Source organism: Zophobas morio, unplaced genomic scaffold (genome assembly GCF_036711695.1).
Source record: "Zophobas morio isolate AGI-343-1 ecotype UQ-CSIRO unplaced genomic scaffold, CSIRO_AGI_Zmor_V1 ptg000005l, whole genome shotgun sequence".
Classification (NCBI taxonomy): domain Eukaryota; kingdom Metazoa; phylum Arthropoda; class Insecta; order Coleoptera; family Tenebrionidae; genus Zophobas; species Zophobas morio.
Window position 1 is genome coordinate 1775933 of NW_026972110.1, and position 20834 is coordinate 1796766.

Genomic DNA, 20834 nt, shown 5'->3' on the forward strand with positions numbered 1-20834 from the left:
TAAATTTGGTGGTATGCCGAAAGAAGTTGCAGCATATTTGGGGCTCCCAAATCCAGAATTATTTACTGGACACTCTTTTCGTAGATCCTCGGCTACTTTATTGGTGGATGGTGGAGGGGACATAACCGATTTAAAACGCCACGGAGGATGGAAAAGCTCCTCCGTGGCAGAGGGCTACATAGATAACAGTGTGAGATACAAACTAGAAACATCAAAGAAAATTTTTAAACAGGTGAATCCCTCGTCAACACCATGTACATCAATTCGAGCTCCTGTAATGGCAGAAAACTGTGAAAACATAGAGGAGTATGCTGCTGTAAACTGCGATAATGTTGTGATGAATCCATCTCCCCCATGTACATCAAGTGAAACTAATTGTGGTTTAAGAGAAACTAGTAATTTTGTTAAAAATTCCCATTCCCTCAGTAGTAATGTCAGTGTTGACATGAAAGGCAAGCCAATACAGATTTCAAACTGCAGTGGCCATTTTACATTTAATTTTCTTGCTAAGACAAGTAATAATAATAATTAATTACTTATTTGTTTTGTTTATTGTTTCTGAAATAAATTATTATTTGTGAAACGTGTATAATTTGTTTAGAGTCGTAGATAAAACGTCGTATTTAACTAGCGCATAATGGCTATTATTCACACGGATGATTTACACACTCGCCTGCGGCTCGTGTGTAATTTTCATCCTCGTGAATAATATGCTACATTATGCGCTTGTCAAATAATATACTATTAAAAATTACAACCACGGTATCACCACCGTGAAACTATATTACAGTATTATTTTATGTCATCCAAGTGCTGTGTTATGTTATGACAGACCAAAATTGATATTTTCATTTAAAAATTACTTAGGGTTAAAGATTGCTTATTTCTTAATCATACGATGTAATAATTTTACTTTAAAATTAAATTAATAATGATTTGAAAATTTAGATTTTGCGTTATTATTTGTCACTAACAAACACCAACAAGACTTTTTAAGTCCCATGTATTATAACGAAATAAAGGGGACCGCTCGACGGTCGCTATAACAACCACGCTACAAACAGCCCGCAGCAAACGTAGCACTTCATAACTTGAAGTTCGTAAAGTAAACATTATTCTGTACTTTATTCATTTATAATTAAAAATTAACTAAAATGAAATTTAAAATATCCATTGCAAAAAATCCATCACATAGTGCTCCAGTTACTTGTGTTGGATGGAGTAGCACAGAAGAAGTTTACTCAGCTGGGTAAGAATAACAACTGAAATCGAGGTAAGAGTCACAAAAATTCTCGACTTTTTAGTGATGATAATCAGTTGCTATCATGGTCAGTTTCTAATAACCAGTCCAGAAAATTATCACATTTCAACAAGGACTTGTATCCGATCGATATGCAGTTTTTACCCAGAAGTAGCAGTACGTTGGGAAAACACGGTGATTTAATATTAATAACATCAGCTGATGGGAAATTTCATATAATGAATCGCTCTGGCAGAATAGAGAGAAGTGTTGACGCGCATAAAGGCGCTGTTCTAGTGGGGCAATGGGGTAATGATGGTGCTGGCCTTTTGACCGCTGGAGAAGATGGTTGCGTTAAGATATGGTCAAGAAGCGGAATGTTGAGGTCTATAGTCGTATCAAGCGATAATTCAGTTTACGGTGCCTCTTGGGCCCCTGATAGTCAAAGCATAGCTTATACACAAGGAAAATTTATAGTTATAAAACAACTAGCTCCAAATACTAAACCTTTAAGGGTAAATAATCAGTAATTAATTAGTCTGATTGAACGTTCAATTGTTTTATTTTAATGTTTTTAAGTGTTAGGCAACAATGTTAATTCTGCCCTTTTGAGTGAGCTTACACATAGTACTTTATTGTCTTATGTGTGATTATAAAACAGTGCACTGTATACTTACTTTGCTTCACACCATTTTATGTCTACAGTGGAAGGCCCATGAAGAACTCATTTTATGTCTGTCCTGGAGTTCGGCTTCAGAATTAATAGTTTCCGGTGGTGAAGATTGTCAATATCGAGTCTGGGATAGTCAAGGGAGACAATTATATTCAAGTGGATTACATGACAATCACATTACTTCAATTGCATGGGCTCCAAATGGAGATCTATTTGCCGTGGGTTCTTACAATACGATTCGACTCTGTGATTATGCTGGAGTTAGACATTTATTGTTATGTTGCATTACAAATTATTATAATGTAAAATTTCAGTGGTCTAGATCTCTTGATAAACCAAATACTGGTTGCATTTACAAAATGTCTTGGTCTGGTGATGGTACACAGCTAGCTGGAGCTTGTGCCAATGGTCACGTGTTTTTTGCTCATATTGTGGAAAGAAATGTGCATTATATGAATTTTACTGCGACAGTTACTGAACGCAAAATTGTAACCGTGAGAAACGTTACGGATGATACAGTTGAGCAGCTAGAATTACCTGAAAGAGTAATTCAATTAGCAATGAAGTATTCACACTTGGTAGTAACGACTCCTACGCAATGTTATATATATAATACTAACAACTGGAATACACCTGCAATTTTCGATTTAAAAGATGGCTCAGTTATTTTACTGATGCTTGCAGAAAAGTAAGTGCATATTAATATGTCCGAATCTTGATTGCTATAAACAAAAATATCTGTTATTACTTTACAGACATATGTTATTAGTTGAAAAGAACAACATCGGAATATATAACTACCAAGGCAGACTTATTGCGGCTCCAAGATGGCCTAATATGAGATTAGATTTTCTAAGATTGTCTCAGATTAGTTTATCATCTGATACACTAGTCGTAAGAGATTCTATTGACTTCAAATGTACATATATTCTTTACATTAATTAAATAGTCATTTTATTTTAATTTTCAGCCCTTCACGTGATTGACTTAAGCAGTACCCGAAATTCAGCCGAATCGACATCAGTTGTCCAACACTCAATGGCAGTAATACAAGTTGCTTTAGATCAATGGGGTCCTCCAAACTCTAGAAATGTGGCAATAATGGATAAAACCAGAGATTTGTATGTAGTTGGAGTAAGAAACAACAACAAAACGTTTCATAAACTCGGTATGTTATTTATAGTTTCTCATCTTTTTAGTGTACCGACCTTATATACATATTGCTTTTTCAACATGCACTCTTGCTTTAGTCTAAGAGCTACTGACTAATTTACTTCATACAAGTATATTTCAGTTCACCTACTACCTACACATGAAAATCAGTGGATGAAATCTTATTGTATACTTATAGATAAGAAATACCGGAATATCGGCCTGAATTAGCAATTTATAAACATTTTTGAACCTATGGTGACCTTCTGATGACGAAATTTTTTTCTGCCATTTAGATCTATTCATCATACCAATTTCCATTTAACTAAAAGTGAACTTATATGGCGTTCACGATTGTTTTGAACATGCAGTACGCCAATATATTTCTTTGTAAGGTTAGCGTCAGGTCCTATAATATGACATTCTTGTAATCACCAAAACTTAAAGTTTCGCGGCCTTTTAAGAGGTGACGCGAAATTTTTAAAATGCCAAATAGTATATTATTAACCAAGGTTGTGAAGCCAAGCATTCTAGACCGAGCGTAAATTAGAACCCGAGACGCGCAGGGTGGGGGGCTCTAAAGCGCGAGGCTATAAGCATGATTTTTTACTAGTAGAAACTGTAAGACAATGGGTAATATTAATAAAGAGTAGTATATGCTAATGCTGTTAGTACTTTATCAGTATAAGCATTCACTTTTTGTAACTACAAAAACCGTAACAATTGAAATACGTTCTTACTAGTATATTAATCTTTTATTAATATGTCATTTTGTCATAATTTGGCACTGACATCTTTGTCATTTTTTTTGTGATGGCTATGACTGCTTATTAAAAAAAAATTAAATTGGACGAGTCGTCTCTGGGATGTATAATATGTTGCCTATGCAAAAATTGTCAGGCGTGAACAGATAAAAGGAACAGCCTGTATAGGACTTGTAATTTAAGACAAATAGCCATAACACTTATCAACCTGTAAACGTGATGGTAAAACACAAGCTACACTAAAACATATTTTCTACGAATTGGAATAACCGGATGACAATACCGAAGCTCCAGACTTTTTTATTGCTCTGACTTCCGTTTATTGAATAAAACACTACATTTTATTCGGTTTTTGGATGCTGTAGTTCACATTTGGATAATTATAACTTGTCTAGATCTAAGGGAGCATCTCCTAGCCACCCCCTAGCTACGGCCTTGTCTAGGGGTTATGAAATATCGAGAAAATTTGAAAGCAACAAATTGCCCAATGGACTCCATTACTGTACGTCCTTAGGTTATCCCCGATAAGAAAAACAACTTGAAAGTGTTTATGTTTATACATTGGAAGAATGTCACGTAGAAATTAGTTTGATTTGAATGAGTCTGTCCCCTCAAAACAGGGGATCAAAACAATTAACTAGTAAGCTACAATCGACAAAATGTTCTAAATATCATCATTATAATTCTTATTAAACAAAGACGTTTCTATTTTCACGTTTTCCGGAAAATGGGGTGACTCGTTCTTAATTTGATCGATAAAAAATATGAATGCTATGATGAATTACAAGTAAAAACTCATCACATTTTGTAAATTTTGGGTAGAATTTATTCGCCAAAATTTTGAGATAACGTCATCAATTCTTTGGGGAAAATAAGCAGATTTATTTTGACCTTAAAACGTCTGCAAGATTTCAAAGTATTCAGTTTTGCAATTCTTGATTTAATCAATAAAATTAATTGACTCAGTCATTATTTTTTTCAGACACCCCATATAAGCAAATCTAAAAAATATTAATGCAGTGATAAATCACAAGTTTAGACACATCATTCTTTACACATTTAAGAAAAACTTTTGCGGCGGCATTATCAAATTTTTAGGAGAGATGAGCAAATACATTTTGATCAAAATTTTATCATGCTTATGATAAATTTAAAACATCTCCAAGATTTCACAGCATTTCACGATTTCACAGGCGACCGTTGGGACCCAAGTCTTGAAACTCGAAACGAATACTGTAAAAAGTATTCACGGACATACGTTGTTATGTATTTTTCGTCATACCTCTTTGTTATTTGATCATATCCGTAGTGTCTCCATGGAAGTTATGTCATCGATAACAGCCACGGACGTTATAATAACAGCCGCGAACGTTATTTATTTAACAATATAATAGTTATTTATGTATTAAGGGCATAATCAGCTAGATTGTGGCACGAGGGAATGTTTAAAGCCCGACGAAGGAGGGCTTTTAATTTTCCGAGTGCCACAATCGACAATTATGCACGTGGTACATACAACGTTTTATTCTATTTTAGTTTCTAAACTATTTTTAACGAAATATTGAGTATTTTCGGCAAGACTGTGTGAATTGTGCCGATGCGAATTTTAATACATAGCTGGCTATTATTTTGATGTTGTTATGGATACCACGTTGATTATTTGATAATTCGTTTTTCAAAATGTAAATTAAAGAAGCGGAAAACGTTCATTCAAACGAAAGTTTAGAAGAATTTGAAGTCGGTCAGGTAATGATTTGATAAAATATCATTTTTCCAACTTAAGAAAAACGTTGAATATCGAAGCGTGTTTGAATAATTAATTGATTAGTGTAAATGAACAATCAATTGTTGCTTAGCAATTTTTGACAGATTTGTGCTAAAAAGGCCAATTTAAGCCCGCATTTGGGTGCTTATAAATAAGATTATGGTTCTAAAATAGAATAATTATTTTTAATCAGATTTATTCGATCACGTTTTTCAACAAATTACATAATAGTACAACATTAAAATAACCTTCTCCAGTAAAAAGTAGTCAAAATTTCCAGAAGAAATCTGATGATTTGCTCATTTGTTAGGATTTTTGCCTTTTTTGGTTTATAAAATTCAGATTTGCGTTTCAGGAACATAAAAAGTTTTCCACATCTGTAACAAATGTAACTTTTGAGTAATAAGACGTAACTAAAAATGACAAATACTAGCCCAGAAATGTCGATACTTTCATGTAATTTCAAGTATGTCTTTAACATGGAAATTTTTGTCCATAAGCTGTTTGGCGAAAAATTTTTCCTCAATTGTGACGCGTAGCAGAGCACAATATCGTCACTAATCCCCTCAACGCCTCTCTTTTTACGCCATATTGCAAAATCCTGATATTCCTTTTCATACCTGACACTTGTGTTCAGAGGCAATATACCCAAACTTGTAGCAGCCGCTTCATCGCGAATATCTTCGGGAATTTCACAAACAGCAACATTTTTACGCAACATGTCAAAATTTTATTTTTGGTTTATAAACATACCGTTACTATGGATAAAAAGTTAAGACTACCTGATTAGTTTCTTGAATTTGTGTTTTTATGAGTATTTTTTTAATTAACCAGTTTTAGGTATGACGAAAAATAGTGAACGAAATACGGCCGATAAACCGTATAACAGTCTCGGATAATATTTATACGCCTCGGCTATCAAACAATTATCCTCGACTGTTATACGCTTAATATCGGCCTAATAACGTTAAATACTATTTCGTTATACCTGCCTGTTATTGTCTATTATCAGGATTGTTTTCAATATTGTTATGACGCCCATAACGGACTACGCCGTTATAATTTTACAACTACTGTTATATTGACAACAACAAAAAATTAACAATTTTTATTCAACACTAAAATACAACAATACCTACATTTAAAGAAAAAAAACTTATTTGGCATGAAAACAAATACCAAAACTAAAAAACAATTAGTGTTGCCAGGAATTACAAATTTCCCAGCAACTTCTTGCTCTTCTGTCTTCTCATTCTGACTCAACATTACCCTGTACAGCTGCTGGTAGTACAGGGTAAGGTTGACATACTGCTTATTCGGATCAAAATTCTTTGACAATCCTGACAAATAACAAAGTAAAACATCTTCATTCACACCTTGGACGTTTTTCCTTTTACACCATGTTGTAAACTCGTAATATTCATTTTCGTATCTGCTGCTCGTTTTTACAGGCAATAAATGACGACTTGCTAAGGCAGCTTCATCACGTATATCAGACGGTAACACCGTAACATTGTGAATTTCTTCCATGATTGAAATAAAAGACTTCAATTCTTCAAACAATTTCTTGTTTTGAAAATCGTACGACACAAATACAAGCCAATAAGAGAATAGAATTTAGGACTGTTACCGCAGCAACCAAAAAATTTCCTGGAAATTTTTGTCGCCTTACTAACCTAACAGAAATTAATAAGTGGACATTTTTTGACATAATCACAATTGGGATAAAATTTATTGTTGATTTAAATAAAATACACAATTATTGTAGTTATTAATAACATTTTTGTTAGAACAGTCTGTGGTATTATTATTATATGGTTACAGGCTAAAACGATAAAATCATCCACACTTTGGTATATGTATGCAATGTTAAAAAGCAACTTAAAAGTCAGAAAAAACCTAGGCATATTCAATGTCAATTAACCGTGTTGGTTTCACTTCTGAATTTCAATCTTATGATAAATCATTTTCTTCAAAATCATTAACATTTAGTGAATCTTCAAGTGTCACTCTTTCTAATGTTAATAACTGCAACTTTAATATTTATTTATAAATAAATCTGTTATCACGTTGCTATAAAGAAAAGTGTTGCTTTGAAAAAAAGTGGATCATTTCTTTATGATTTGCTGTAAATAATAATTAGCCTCTTCTTCACTCCGAAAAAATGTTTTACATCAGTGTAATCATAGTTTAATGGTCTATTAAAATCCATAAAAAAAATAGACCATAATAATTTAAAAAACTATATACAGCATGCTGAAAAAATGGCGGACCAACTGTATGCCAAACTTTTTAGTAACTGCATATACTTAATAAAAAAAAAAAAACCAAAGAATCTACCACTTTAACTTTGCAAGATATAAAGACTTTTTAACACAGCTAAATTAATGAGATTGTAATCTCTATATAACAAATAAAATCGAATAAACTGACGAAAGTTACGTCCTTTTGCGTCTAAGCAAGCGCGAGCCCTCCTTATATTTCGTTGAACTCCCTGCAGCATTGCCCCATGAATTGTACGAACTGCCGCCTGAATGCGATCGATCAAATCTTGTCGATTCGCGACTGAAGTTACGTATACCAAATCATTGATATGCCCCCAGAGGAAAAACTCCAACGGTGTTAAATCCGGTGACTTTGAAGACCATGCCACAGGACCACCCCGACCGATCCATTGATTTTCATAGTTCTGATTTATCCAGGCTCGCACTAGAGCAGCATAATTTGGAAAGCCACCCATCTATCTGAAACAATATATTATTCTGTACTGCTAACAGGGGTACGTATCCAAACGATATTGAAAATCATTAATCAAAAATTCAAGGATATCTTGTCCATTTAATTTATTAGGGAAGATAATACGACCTAACAAATGATTTTCAAAAGTTCCTGCGCACAAATTTACGCTAAACAAATGTTGGTGATTTCTTTCTCGTATCACATAAGGATTTTCAAAGCTGTAATAGTGTTGATTATGCTGATTAAACACAACATCCCTTGCAAAATTCAATTCGTTCGTCCAAAGCACACGAAACGTAAAATTTGCAAGTTACCAGTTACAGTAGTTTTCGCATCTTATGTAGTCTTCGGGAAACAGCAATTGGACTCTTGTGCAATGGAACGGATGATACCTTCCGATGGATAACACTCCACACTAGCCTTCTATCCAGGTGCAACTACTGTGGAATGTTTCTTGCACTTAGTTTTAGATTTTCTTCCACCAGATTTAGAATTGCTTCTTCTACTTCTGGTGTTCGTGTTGATCTTGGACGTTCACGGTTAATTCCAAGTGGCAAGAAGCGTCCGGTTTCTCTTGCTCGTTGCTCTAAACGTCTGAACACATTTTTGCTAGCATGCTGTCTTCCAGGGTAACGATCAGCATAGGTTCTAGCTGCAGCAGTAACACTATTTCTGCATTCTCTAAGTATGAGGAGCATATCTACATGTTCGTTGTTTGAAAGCATGTTGATTAGTTTTGGCATTCTATGGTTTTGGCCTTCGTCTTCATTGATTCACTCTCCTCAACGAAGACGACGGTTTTGGCAAAGACGTTAAATGACGTTAAATATTAGACTTTTGACGACGTTTACAACAAAAGGAGTATATGTTTTTGTGTCGTAGCAACCATAATGGGAATAGACATTAGATAATTATTAGCGAAACCACGTTTCGTAGAACGTACAGCACGCAAAACGTAGGAAAAACTGTTATATCTATGAAAACATAGAAAATGCAGTGTCCCTATTGGCGATTGTGTACGTTAACGGATAATACGTTGTACGGAACGTAATTTCGCTAATTGTCTATTGTCTAATACGTTGTACGGAACGTAATTTGGCTAATTGTCTATTATTACGATTTTAATATTTTAAGAAATATAATAAACGCAACTGTTTAATTACTAATTAAGAAAATAAAATTTTGAACTTTGGGGTCCCCTTCTTTGAGAATGTGACTTCTTTTTTACTATTTTTTTCCTTACTTATAAACTATTTCAAACAAACCTCCAGTGAGTTGGTCCGCCATTTTTCAGTACGCTATATATTTGCGTCCCGACGCCGACACCATATACTTGTACTAAATGAAGTTTCCCCCTTTAAACTAAGACAGTGGCGTTTACGGAATTTCAATATTCTATCCGTTCTCAAGATATAAAACCGCGGAGTTTTACCTGGGAACTGTGTGTATACAGGGTGTCCCAGAATTCGCGCCATTCCCGTGAATGACATGTTCCCTGTCCCGAACTGTGCCGTAATTCGCAAAAAGAATTGTCCAGGCTTTAACCGTGTGAGAACTGGAAGGCGATTAAGTTGACCAACAGAGAGGCTGCTTTTATATCCGAACGTTTCTGTGTTCAAAGTTACCTATGCCAAGGACAAAAAATCCGGTAATACTAAAGTTGAATGAATTTTTTCCGAATCCCCCTCCGTCAACAAAAGGAAACAGAAGTGTGGTTATAAATTTAATCATTTTGACAATTGTTTGTCATAAACTGTCACGAAGTTCATCACTGACCTGAACAGACGCTTCTGCGCCAAAGATGACTGATTAATGTACACAGAGACGTCAAGGTTTATTTTAAGGCAAGTAGCATGGGACAGAAGTTATTTCTGCTGCCATTCTAATTAAATTGTGTTTAACTAGGCTGTACATGCCATAAAAGAAGCTGTTTCATTTCATCGTAGGCAAATAATACATTTATTACTATTCTACATAGTGTAGATATCGAAGAGCAGGTATTAGAAGTCATTTTCTTAGAGCCCCGTGAATAATGTGTTGTTCTTTTTAACGAAAAGTAGTGAATTTTCAGAATTCACTATGCATCATATCCCTGATATTAAGTTTATCGTTATTTCTAAAAAAGAGTACCACATGTCCATTCAAAGAACGTTATTAAGTGTACTAAAACATAAATATCGCTTTTGGTTAATCGGTGCTTATGATTTTCAATAAACAGTATCAATTTTTACCGAACAGCTTTGTTGCTGATACCTAATCTAAGCAACGAAAAAAGAGACGAGACTCCACTTCTCTGGTGTATTGAAATCATAGGTATCTGCTGTGGTGTCAATCATGTGGGGGAGATACTGAAAACGGAGACTTATTCAAGAATCATATTGATGTTGCACATGATGATTTAAAACAGTTTCTTTAAAGTTGTGAGTACTTTCTAGAGATTGAAAAGATACGAATAAAAAATGTGACAAAAATCGTTTAGTTGCATTTTTTTTAAGAACAATACAAACTATAAACAAATCAGTACCAATACCACTAAGTTATTGATGTCTTAGTCATACTAGTACCTATAAAGAATATTTGGAAATGATGTTAATTTATGGAGAATGTAAACGCTCTGCAGCCACTGCTGTGCGCGAATATACAGGTCTTTTCCCCAACCATCGGCTCCTTGACCAGCATGTGTTTCGTCGTTTGTTGCATCCAGCAAAAGAAGATGGATCTTTTTAGCCTATTCGGAAAGGCCTTCCTGGGGCTACACGGATTATTATTATTATCAACATTTCGCTAACGTGAGAGCATATCAAGAGCAATACTATTAATCTATGGGCTGGAATCGGGTAGTCGGTTGGTCCCAGATGCTGCACTCTCGTGTAATGGTAAGGATGCAGTCTTCTCTCTTGAAGGATACGATGAGTAGTCGATCTTGAGCATCCACTCATTTGCTCTACGCAGCGGACACTTCTCCTAGGATCCGCTTCCATCAATATTATTCTTGAATAAGTCTCCGTTTTCAGTATCTCCCCCACATGATTGACACCACAGCAGATGCCTATGATTTCAATACACCAGAGAAGTGGAGTCTCGTCTCTTTTTTCGTTGCTTGGATTAGGTATCAGCAACAAAGCTGTTCGGTAAAAATTGATACTGTTTATTGAAAATCATAAGCACCGATTAATCAAAAGCGATATTTATGTTTTAGTACACTTAATAACGTTCTTTGAATGGACATGTGGTACTCTTTTTTAGAAATAACGATAAACTTAATATCAGGGATATGATGCATAGTGAATTCTGAAAATGCACTACTTTTCGTTAAAAAGAACAACACATTATTAAGACCCACCACTGACCCGGAAATGACCGGCATTCAGGCAAGACTTCTATCATTACGGGTACTAAGACCAAGTAATGATATGCATTGATTAGATTAACAGAACAACTTTCGAGATTCTAGAATTACAGCATACAAATTAGTCTGCTATTATTCTCTAATCTCACCCCATCCCCAAAAGTCTAGCGTAACTACCGACCATTTATCCGCGCATCACTTGAAAATTGACCTACACTACTCTGACCTACTGGTGCTAACCTAATCTGACTAACATGATCAGACTGTTCAAGAAACTTACGAACAATATGACATGTTCCTAACAAAACAGCTTTTTGAATTTTGATAATTATTGAATCATTCAAATGCAAAGACTTTAAATTCTCAACTAAGCTATTTGGAACTACACCTACATTAGAGATAACTAGAGGTACAATTGAAATTTTTTTAAGATTCAACATGGATTTCATTTCTATCGATAACTGTAGATATTTTGAAATCTTGGTGTGGTATGTTTGAATAATGTTGTTTGTGTTGGGAACAGCAATGTCAATGAGAATGGCTTCGTTCGTGTGTTTCTTGATAAGTATGATGTCTGGTCTGTTAGCTGTAATGTTTAAGTCTGTAAGTATTGTGCGATCCCAGTATAATTTGTATTTGTTATTTTCAAGGAACGGAGATGGAATGTAAGTGTAATACGGTGTCGTATCTTCGATTAAGTTCATAAGTGTTGCTAATTCTTTGTGGATGATTTTGGCGACGTTGTCGTGTCTAGCTTTGTAGTCAGTTTGTGCTAGGATGCTGCAAGAAGAGATTATGTGCTGGATCGTTTCAGGTTTTGCTTTGCAGAGGCGACAGCAGTCGTTTTTTATGTTCGGATCTTTGATGATGTATTTTTTGTAATTCTTGGTATTGATTACTTGGTCTTGAATAGCAAACACAAATCCTTCTGTTTCGGCATACAAACCTGATTTTTTTAACCAAATCAATGACATCTTCTTATTGATATGAGTTTCTTCTAAGTCTTTGTAGAATTTTCCATGTAGTTGTTTTTGTTTTAGCCCACTTATTATTTTATCTATTGTGTGGGGGGTGTGGATTTCTTCGGTGTTCGACAGATTTAAGGGTGTGTGGTTCAAATCTGCTCTTGTGATGGTGCGAAACATTTCATTTCTTTCCGCTCGTTTCAAGAAATACTTCTTCAAATCTGAGATTTGTCTCTGACATAAGTTTTCTAGGTTCTGGAAACCCCTTCCTCCATTCTGTCTTGGTAATGAGAATCTTTCAATCGACGATTTTGGATGATGCCTTCTATACTGTGTGAAGATTTTCCTTGTTGCGATGTTTAAATTTTCAAGATCAGTTTTGGACCATTTAATGACTCCAAAAGAATATGTTAGTAGTGGAACGCAGAATGTATTTACTGCTTTCATTAAATTTTTTCCATTTAACTGTGTCTTCAATATTAATTTCAATCTCGCTAGGTATTGATCTTTCAACTGTGTTTTCGTTTTGGTATGATTGATGTGTGATGATTGACAGAAACCCAGATATTTGTATGTATCGTTTCGTTCTTGTGCTTCGATTATTTCGTTATTCTGGGTTATATGTGGTACTTGGTGTTGGACGCCTTTTCTGATTGCTTGGGTCTTACATTTCTCAATACCAAAAGACATACCAATATCACCGGAAAATTGTTCAGTCAGATTTAATAGGTTTGTTAACTGATTTTGTGTACTTGCATATATTTTTTATGTCATCCATATACAGCAAGTGACTTATTCTGTTTTCTCTTTGTTTGTTAATTCTTATATTGAACCCATAATTGCAACTGTTCAGGATATCGGAGAGGGGATTTATTGCTAAGCAGAACCATAACGGACTAAGAGAATCGCCTTGAAAAATTCCTCTTCGGATCATTATTGGATCTGACTGAATTGTTTGTTCATTTAAGGTTATTTGAAGGGTGGTCTTCCAAAATTCCATGGAACATTTTAGAAAAGTGCAGATTTTAGTATCAATTTTGTATAATTCCAGAATTTTGCATAGCCAGGAATGAGGGACAGAATCATAAGCTTTCTTATAATCAATAAAAGCAGTATATATGTTTCGGTTTTCTTTTCTAGCTTGTTCACAGATGATGGAATCTATGATTAATTGCTCTTTGCAACCAAAGGATCCTTTAATACATCCTTTCTGTTCTTCATTAATGATGTTAGAGTTAAAACAGTGTTGATAGATTTTTTGTGTAATGCATGAGGTTAATATTTTATAGATTGTTGGTAAACATGTGATAGGTCTGTATTTTGATGGATTTTTTGTGTCGTTATCTTTAGGTTTTAAGTATGTTACACCATGACATAAGAATGTTGGAAAGGAGGATGGGTCAAGAAGGAACTGATTTAAGTGATTTAGTAAATGAATATGTATACAATTAAATTTTTTTATCCAAAAATTATGGATTTTGTCTGGTCCTGGTGATTTCCAGTTGTGTGTCTTATTGATGGTATTTATTAATTCGGCAAGTGTTATCTGATGATCATTCATTGGTGTAACTGTGGATAGTTTATGGGATATATGAGGAATCCATTTGGCAGATTGGTTAAATTCAAATTCTTCAGACCAAAGTTTTGACCAAAATGTTGTTACATCCTGTGAACTTGGAAGTTCACCGGATAATTGAGTTTTGTTTGAATTAGTTAAATGTTGATAGAATAGTTTTTCGTTGTTTAAAAATTTAGTGTTATGAATTTTTCTGAGATGTGATTGTTTGTATCTTTTAAGTCGTTTGCTATATAAGGAAAGTTTTTGTAATAGGGTATCTTTAATTTGGGATAATGTTGTGTTGTACTCATTGTAATCAGTTTGATGAAAATTATTGTTGGTCAGTATCGAATGCATACATGTCATGATATGTGGTGTTTTAACTCCTCTAAGGTACTGTGTTATTTGACCTAGTTGTTTTCTAATGTTATTAATTTTATAATTTAACCGTGTTTCCCAATGAGGGGTCGAAGGTATACGATTGGTGTTTGTATTTATTATGTTATCTTTACATGTGTTAATTTGAATACAAGTTAAAGCTGCACAGTAGATAATTGTATGAAGTTTTTCAAAAGAGATCGAGTTTGTGAGATATTTTGGTAAAATGAAGGAGTTCATTATTTCTACAATTGCTAGAAACTTTTTAGAATAATACTGGCGGGGAAGTGAATGTCTATCATTTGGTTTTAATTTGGAACATGTTTCGAAAGTTAATTTAAATTTGTCTTCAATTTCATTTTGGAAATTAATGTGAAATTTAAAATTGTTGTTTACAGTTTTGATTAATGTGTCTTCGTTGTTGTAGTATGTGTTTTGTAGATTATCTGTGATGTTAATTTCGTTTTGGATTGTTCTTGATAAATTGTTAAATGATTTGTCAGTTAATGTTTGGGATCTGTTTGATATTGTGTTTGTAATTTGTGTTATGCTTGCGATCTTATTTTGAGGTGTTTTGTTTAATAAATCTTTAGTAAATGTGTCAGTCGGTGTCTCTGGTGTATTTGATAGACTACTGTTACTATTTTGTGGTATAATTGGTATCTTATTTTGAGATGTTGTTTTTGACAAATTGGTGACAGATGTGTCAGTTAGTAATGTATTTGGTGGTGTCTTGTTGATATCTTCAGGAAGTGGATTAATGGTTTTGGAAACTTCATTTTTTAATTGTTCTAGAGTAAGTTGAGGTATGTAGTTATTTTTAACAATAGCTCTACGTTGATCTGCTAAATTTTGAATGGTAACTGGAAAATTTGGGTACTCACGGCTGAAGGCTTCGTGTAGAGCTGTACGATAATTACTTACATCAGTTTCATTGTTTGTAATTTTATAATATAAGCGCATAATATGTAAATTCATGTCTAGAGACCACTTTTTACGCTTTTTTGGTTCTTCTCGTCTTCTAATGGTCTGAGGCTGATTATTATTATTATTATTATTATTATTATTGTACATTGGCTAACAGGTTTTTTAAAACCCAATTACAAGCCAAGTTAAAACATGTTAGTATATTGATTTCATCAGTTTAAGCACAATTGCAGCTATACTACTGCAAGTCCCAGTTAGGTGAGCTCAGATAATAATTATAAAATACAATAAGTACTATTATGTATACTCTTAAAATGTAATGAAACCATGAATAATTTTCTATTAGGTACCAGTGTTGGTGTTTAACCTCTTTGTACTGTCATGTATGAAAACATCTTTTTAATTGATTCAGCTTGCAGTTAAAAATATCAACATCTTTCTCAACGCTGCAGTAGCTGAGTATCATCTGATTTAGAGGCGAAAACATAAGCATATTAGTTCTAGCACGAAGTGGCTGAAAAATATGATGATACCGGCAGTTGATTCTAGGTGTATGTAAAGAAATTTGATTGAAAATATATTTACATTCAATTATATTTTGTATTATTTTAAATAAAATTACCGATGCTTGCATGGATCTTCTGATAAGAAGACTTTGTAAAGCGAAACGAGATAGTAGCAGGTCCTGTGGAAAGTTACGAATAGGATAAAAACCATCTACAAAGAATGCACAAAACTTCAAAAAGCGTCTTTGAATCTTTTCTAGATCGGAACAATATATTTTATAGCATGGAGACCAAATTGTAGATGCATATTCAATTTTACTGCGAACAAAGGCGATATAGAGTGTCATGATTGTGGAGGTGTCATTAAATGATTTGGAGTTACGAATAACGAAACCTAGACACTTATAGGCATCATCTGAAATTTTTTTTATATGACATGAAAACGATAATTTAGCGTCAAATGTTACCCCAAGATCATTGACGACATTAGGTCTATTCAAGATAACATCATCTATGCTATAATGATAATTTACTTTGTATTCATTTCTAGTAAATGACATAACATAACACTTAGTTTTATTAATATTCAAATGATTTAGGGTACCTACTCCAATTTAATATATTTTGTAAGTCCTGCTGTAACATTGAACAATCAGATGTATTTTTTATTTCATGGTAAATCTTAAGGTCATCAGCATATAACAGATGTTTAGTATGAAGTGTTTCCGTGATGTCATTTATATATAAAACAAAGAGGAGAGGTCCAAGAACTGACCCTTGTGGTACACCAGATGATTGGGTAAATGTGTAAGAAGTAAAACCCCTATAATTCACATATGTAGACCTATTAGATAAATAAGAATTTAGTAAAAGAATAAAAGAGTCTGAGAATCCAAAACATTCAAGTTTATCAAGGAGCAATGTGTGATTAATACTATCAAACGCTTTGGAGAAATCCAGATATATAACGTCCACCTGATTACCTCTATCAAGGCATTCGGATATATATTGAGTTTTAGATAAAAGGTTTGTGACTGTAGATCTTTTATAAATGAATCCATGCTGATGTTCGGATATAATTTTGTTCATATGGAACGCTATTAAGTCTGATATGATAAATTCAAATATTTTGGCAAAATTACACATTATAGAGATTGGTCTATAGTTCTCAACCAAACATTTGTCACCTTTTTTGAAAACGGGGCATATACGTGTCAATTTAAATATATCTGGATATCTACATGTGTTTATTATTAAATTGAAAATCTTACACAATGGTTTGGCAAAAATATATGCACAATCCTTAATCATAAATGCAGGTACAAAGTCTGGTCCAGCTGTCATGGATGTTTTTAATCGCTTAATTGCCTTGAGTACATCATTTTCTTCTATTTTATTAATATTTAGACAAGAGTTATGTAGAACTTCATGTTGGAGATTATTGTAGTTAGTTGTATCCTCGGTTATATCATTATGATCTTTATACGTTGATGCAAAGAATGATGCAAATAAATCTGCAATGTTTTGCGGATCGGTGTGTTCTTCATTATTATAGGTGAAACAATGTGGTAGATCAGAAAATTTCCTTTTGGAGTTAACAAAAGCCCAGAATTTATTTGGATTTGTTTTTATGCTTGCTTCCATAGACTCAACATATTCGTTATATGCTTTAGCAGCATCTCGTTTAATAGTTTTCCTAAGAGAACTCATATTATTATAGTGGACAATATTTTTAGTACGCTTATATTTTTTCCATTCTCTGTGTTTTAATTTTATATTTTTTATTATCCCCAATGTAAACCAGATAGGATAAGATGTTTTTATGGATTTTTTCTTGGGCACTGATTTCTCAAATAACATATTAAGATGTTCATAAAATAAATTCAAAGCATCAGAAGGATCACTAGAATTATGAATCATTGACCAATCATACCTAAATATTTCATCATAGAGTTGACTAAAATTCGCCTTCTTAAAATTAAAGCCACCTTTCGATCTATAGGTTAGAGTATGAGTGTTATGTTTTATACTTAAGTCAATTAACAGAGGTGGGTGATGATTATCTTCCTGTAATACGGGATCATTAGCACGAGTGACAATACAACGCGTAAAATTATGAAAAATAAGATCTAGAATTCTGCCATTTATATTAACAATATGATTAGATTGTTCTAAGGTAAAGAGTTTTTCTAGAATCTGTACCGCATGTGATGCCTTTGATGTTCCTATTTCAGGGATATTAAAATCACCTAGAATTAAAATTCTGTTGTTGTATAAACACTCAAGAGACATAATAGAGTCAACAAGAGCATCATACTCTTCAACATTTATACCTGGTGGAATATATAGCACAATGACGTATATGAATCTAGATGATAAAAATACTTTAACACAAAGTAAATCAATTATGTCTGGAACATTGGAACATTATTCACGGGGCTCTAAGAAAATGACTTCTAATACCTGCTCTTCGATATCTACACAATGTAGAATAGTAATAAATGTATTATTTGCCTACGATGAAATGAAACAGCTTCTTTTATGGCATGTACAGCCCAGTTAAACACAATTTAACTAGAATGGCAGCAGAAATAACTTCTGTCCCATGCTACTTGCCTTAAAATAAACCTTGACGTCTCTGTGTACATTAATCAGTCATCTTTGGCGCAGAAGCGTCTGTTCAGGTCAGTGATGAACTTCGTGACAGTTTATGACAAACAATTGTCAAAATGATTAAATTTATAACCACACTTCTGTTTCCTTTTGTTGACGGAGAGGGATTCGGTAAAAATTCATTCAACTTTAGTATTACCGGATTTTTTGTCCTTGGCATAGGTAACTTTGAACACAGAAACGTTCGGATATAAAAGCAGCCTCTCTATTGGTCAACTTAATCGCCTTCCAGTTCTCACACGGTTAAAGCCTGGACAATTCTTTTTGCGAATTACGGCACAGTTCGGGACAGGGAACATGTCATTCACGGGAATGGCGCGAATTCTGGGACACCCTGTATACCGACAAATTACTAGAACGAAGTTTTTTTTGACGAAAATTTAATTTTACTACTCGTTTACACTTAATTAATATATGCTCATTCTTTTCAGGGAGAAAAACGGAGTCTTTTCAATGGAATACTGAAGCAAATCTTATAGCGACTATCCAAGATACACAACTAGTGGTTTGGTACTGTCCAACTGCCGCTTTTAATTCATCATTACTAAAACTCTGTTCAATGCAATATGGATCCCCAGAACTAGGACGTAACCCAAGAATTAATAGTTTTATTGGTAACTTTGTCTCAGTTCGCAGAGCTGATGGATCTTTAATCAGTGTTCCAATTTCTCCATTCGCTTCAATCCTCCACCGGTTATTACTCTTTTGTACTATACGTTTAAACAGAAACACTTTTCGCAACCACGTCTTGAAAATTTAACATATAACTTGCTTCACTTAACCTAGTCAAGTTTTTATATGTACCTAATATTAATTACAAATTCTACAGCCCATAAACTGCAGTTTCCACAAAAATAAAAACAAACTTCTTAACACAATATTTTTCTTTATTTCAGACACATTCAAGAAAATAAGTGGAACGATGCTTTGAATTTATGCAGATCTATTAAAGAACAAATACTTTGGGCATGCTTAGCTGTATTATCAATTCAAAGTAACGCTGATGTAATAGACATTGCCGAAGAGGCGTTTGCTAATATAAATCACTATGATAAAGTGTTCTACATCCAATCTGTGAAAGTAATAGTTGTTTAAAATGTTATTCTCTAGATTAAACTAATTTTTGTAATTTTAGACATTGTCAAACAAATCACAACAAAAAGCAGCAATAGCACTTCTAGCAGGTGCATTACAAGATGCAGAGTCCATCTTGCTACATAATGGAATGATTTTCCAAGCTATTTATAATAATATTAAACTTCACAACTGGTCCCGGTAAATGGAAGTTTGTAAATAACCTGTAACACATTAAATTATAAAAACATTTTAGAGCTTTAGAATTAGCAACAAAACACAAAACTCATATCGATACGGTGCTCTATATGAGAGAAAAATATTTAGAAAAATTAGGAAAAACAGAAAATAACAACAAATTTCTAGTTATAAAAGAAAATGTAAGCTCAAAAATGTTAAAAATATGTCATAGTTTGTTCCTTTTTTTTTAGGTACAACTTGACGAAGATAAAATACATCAAAAAATTGAAACAGAATTACAGAAATAACTTCAACAAAGACGAAGTCATCAGTTTGGCATTAATAAAACGTTAGAATTTTCTAGTGTAATTTTTTATACTTATTTAATATAATATCATTCTGCATAGAACCAGAGAAAATATGCTCCCTTGATAGCCAACGCAACAAAGAAGGCAGTCATTAGTTATAGAAATTCAAGCGGTTCAATAGTTATTTAACATCAGTGTGCTTTTTAGATGTTAATCTGCGTTTATTTTTCAAAAATTAAACATTGAATCAAAAAGATCCTTATGTGTACTTATTTGTATTTCATATGAACCATAGGAATAATATATCTGCGCAACTAACAATTCCCTTGTCTACGATATAAATAGACTCAACTATAGAACTGAGTCGTCTACAGGAAGTTTAGGCGAGAAGTTTAATAATTGTATGTTAAGAAAGAATCAAAAATCAAAGCACTATAAAGTGCATATTAATTCATTTTTTGGGCGACTAACACGAAATAGATGGTTCTATGTACTTCTCTATTGATGGACGTAAAACGTCACATTTTGTTATTAATTGTCAAAATGTACATCACGGCTGCATTTACTTCACGTACTCTTCTGT

The 20834-nt window shown here is 33.5% G+C and overlaps 1 protein-coding gene across 2 annotated transcripts; it reads left to right on the top strand.

The window, feature by feature from the left end:
* Positions 1-1079: 1079 nt before the first annotated feature.
* LOC135121152 (intraflagellar transport protein 80 homolog) lies at positions 1080-20445 on the top strand. Of its 2 annotated transcripts, XM_064045465.1 has the most exons (12): positions 1080-1249; positions 1305-1755; positions 1946-2173; positions 2228-2601; positions 2669-2832; positions 2884-3081; positions 19121-19382; positions 19586-19769; positions 19825-19964; positions 20020-20143; positions 20195-20292; positions 20351-20445. In XM_064045465.1, exons 1-11 carry the CDS (start codon positions 1155-1157, stop codon positions 20249-20251), a joined length of 2277 nt encoding a protein of 758 aa, XP_063901535.1. In that variant the 5' UTR covers positions 1080-1154; the 3' UTR covers positions 20252-20292; positions 20351-20445. The 2 variants fall into 2 exon arrangements, with proteins under 2 accessions (XP_063901535.1, XP_063901527.1); XM_064045457.1 differs by having other exon boundaries at positions 20195-20445.
* The last annotated feature ends 389 nt before the right edge of the window (positions 20446-20834 follow it).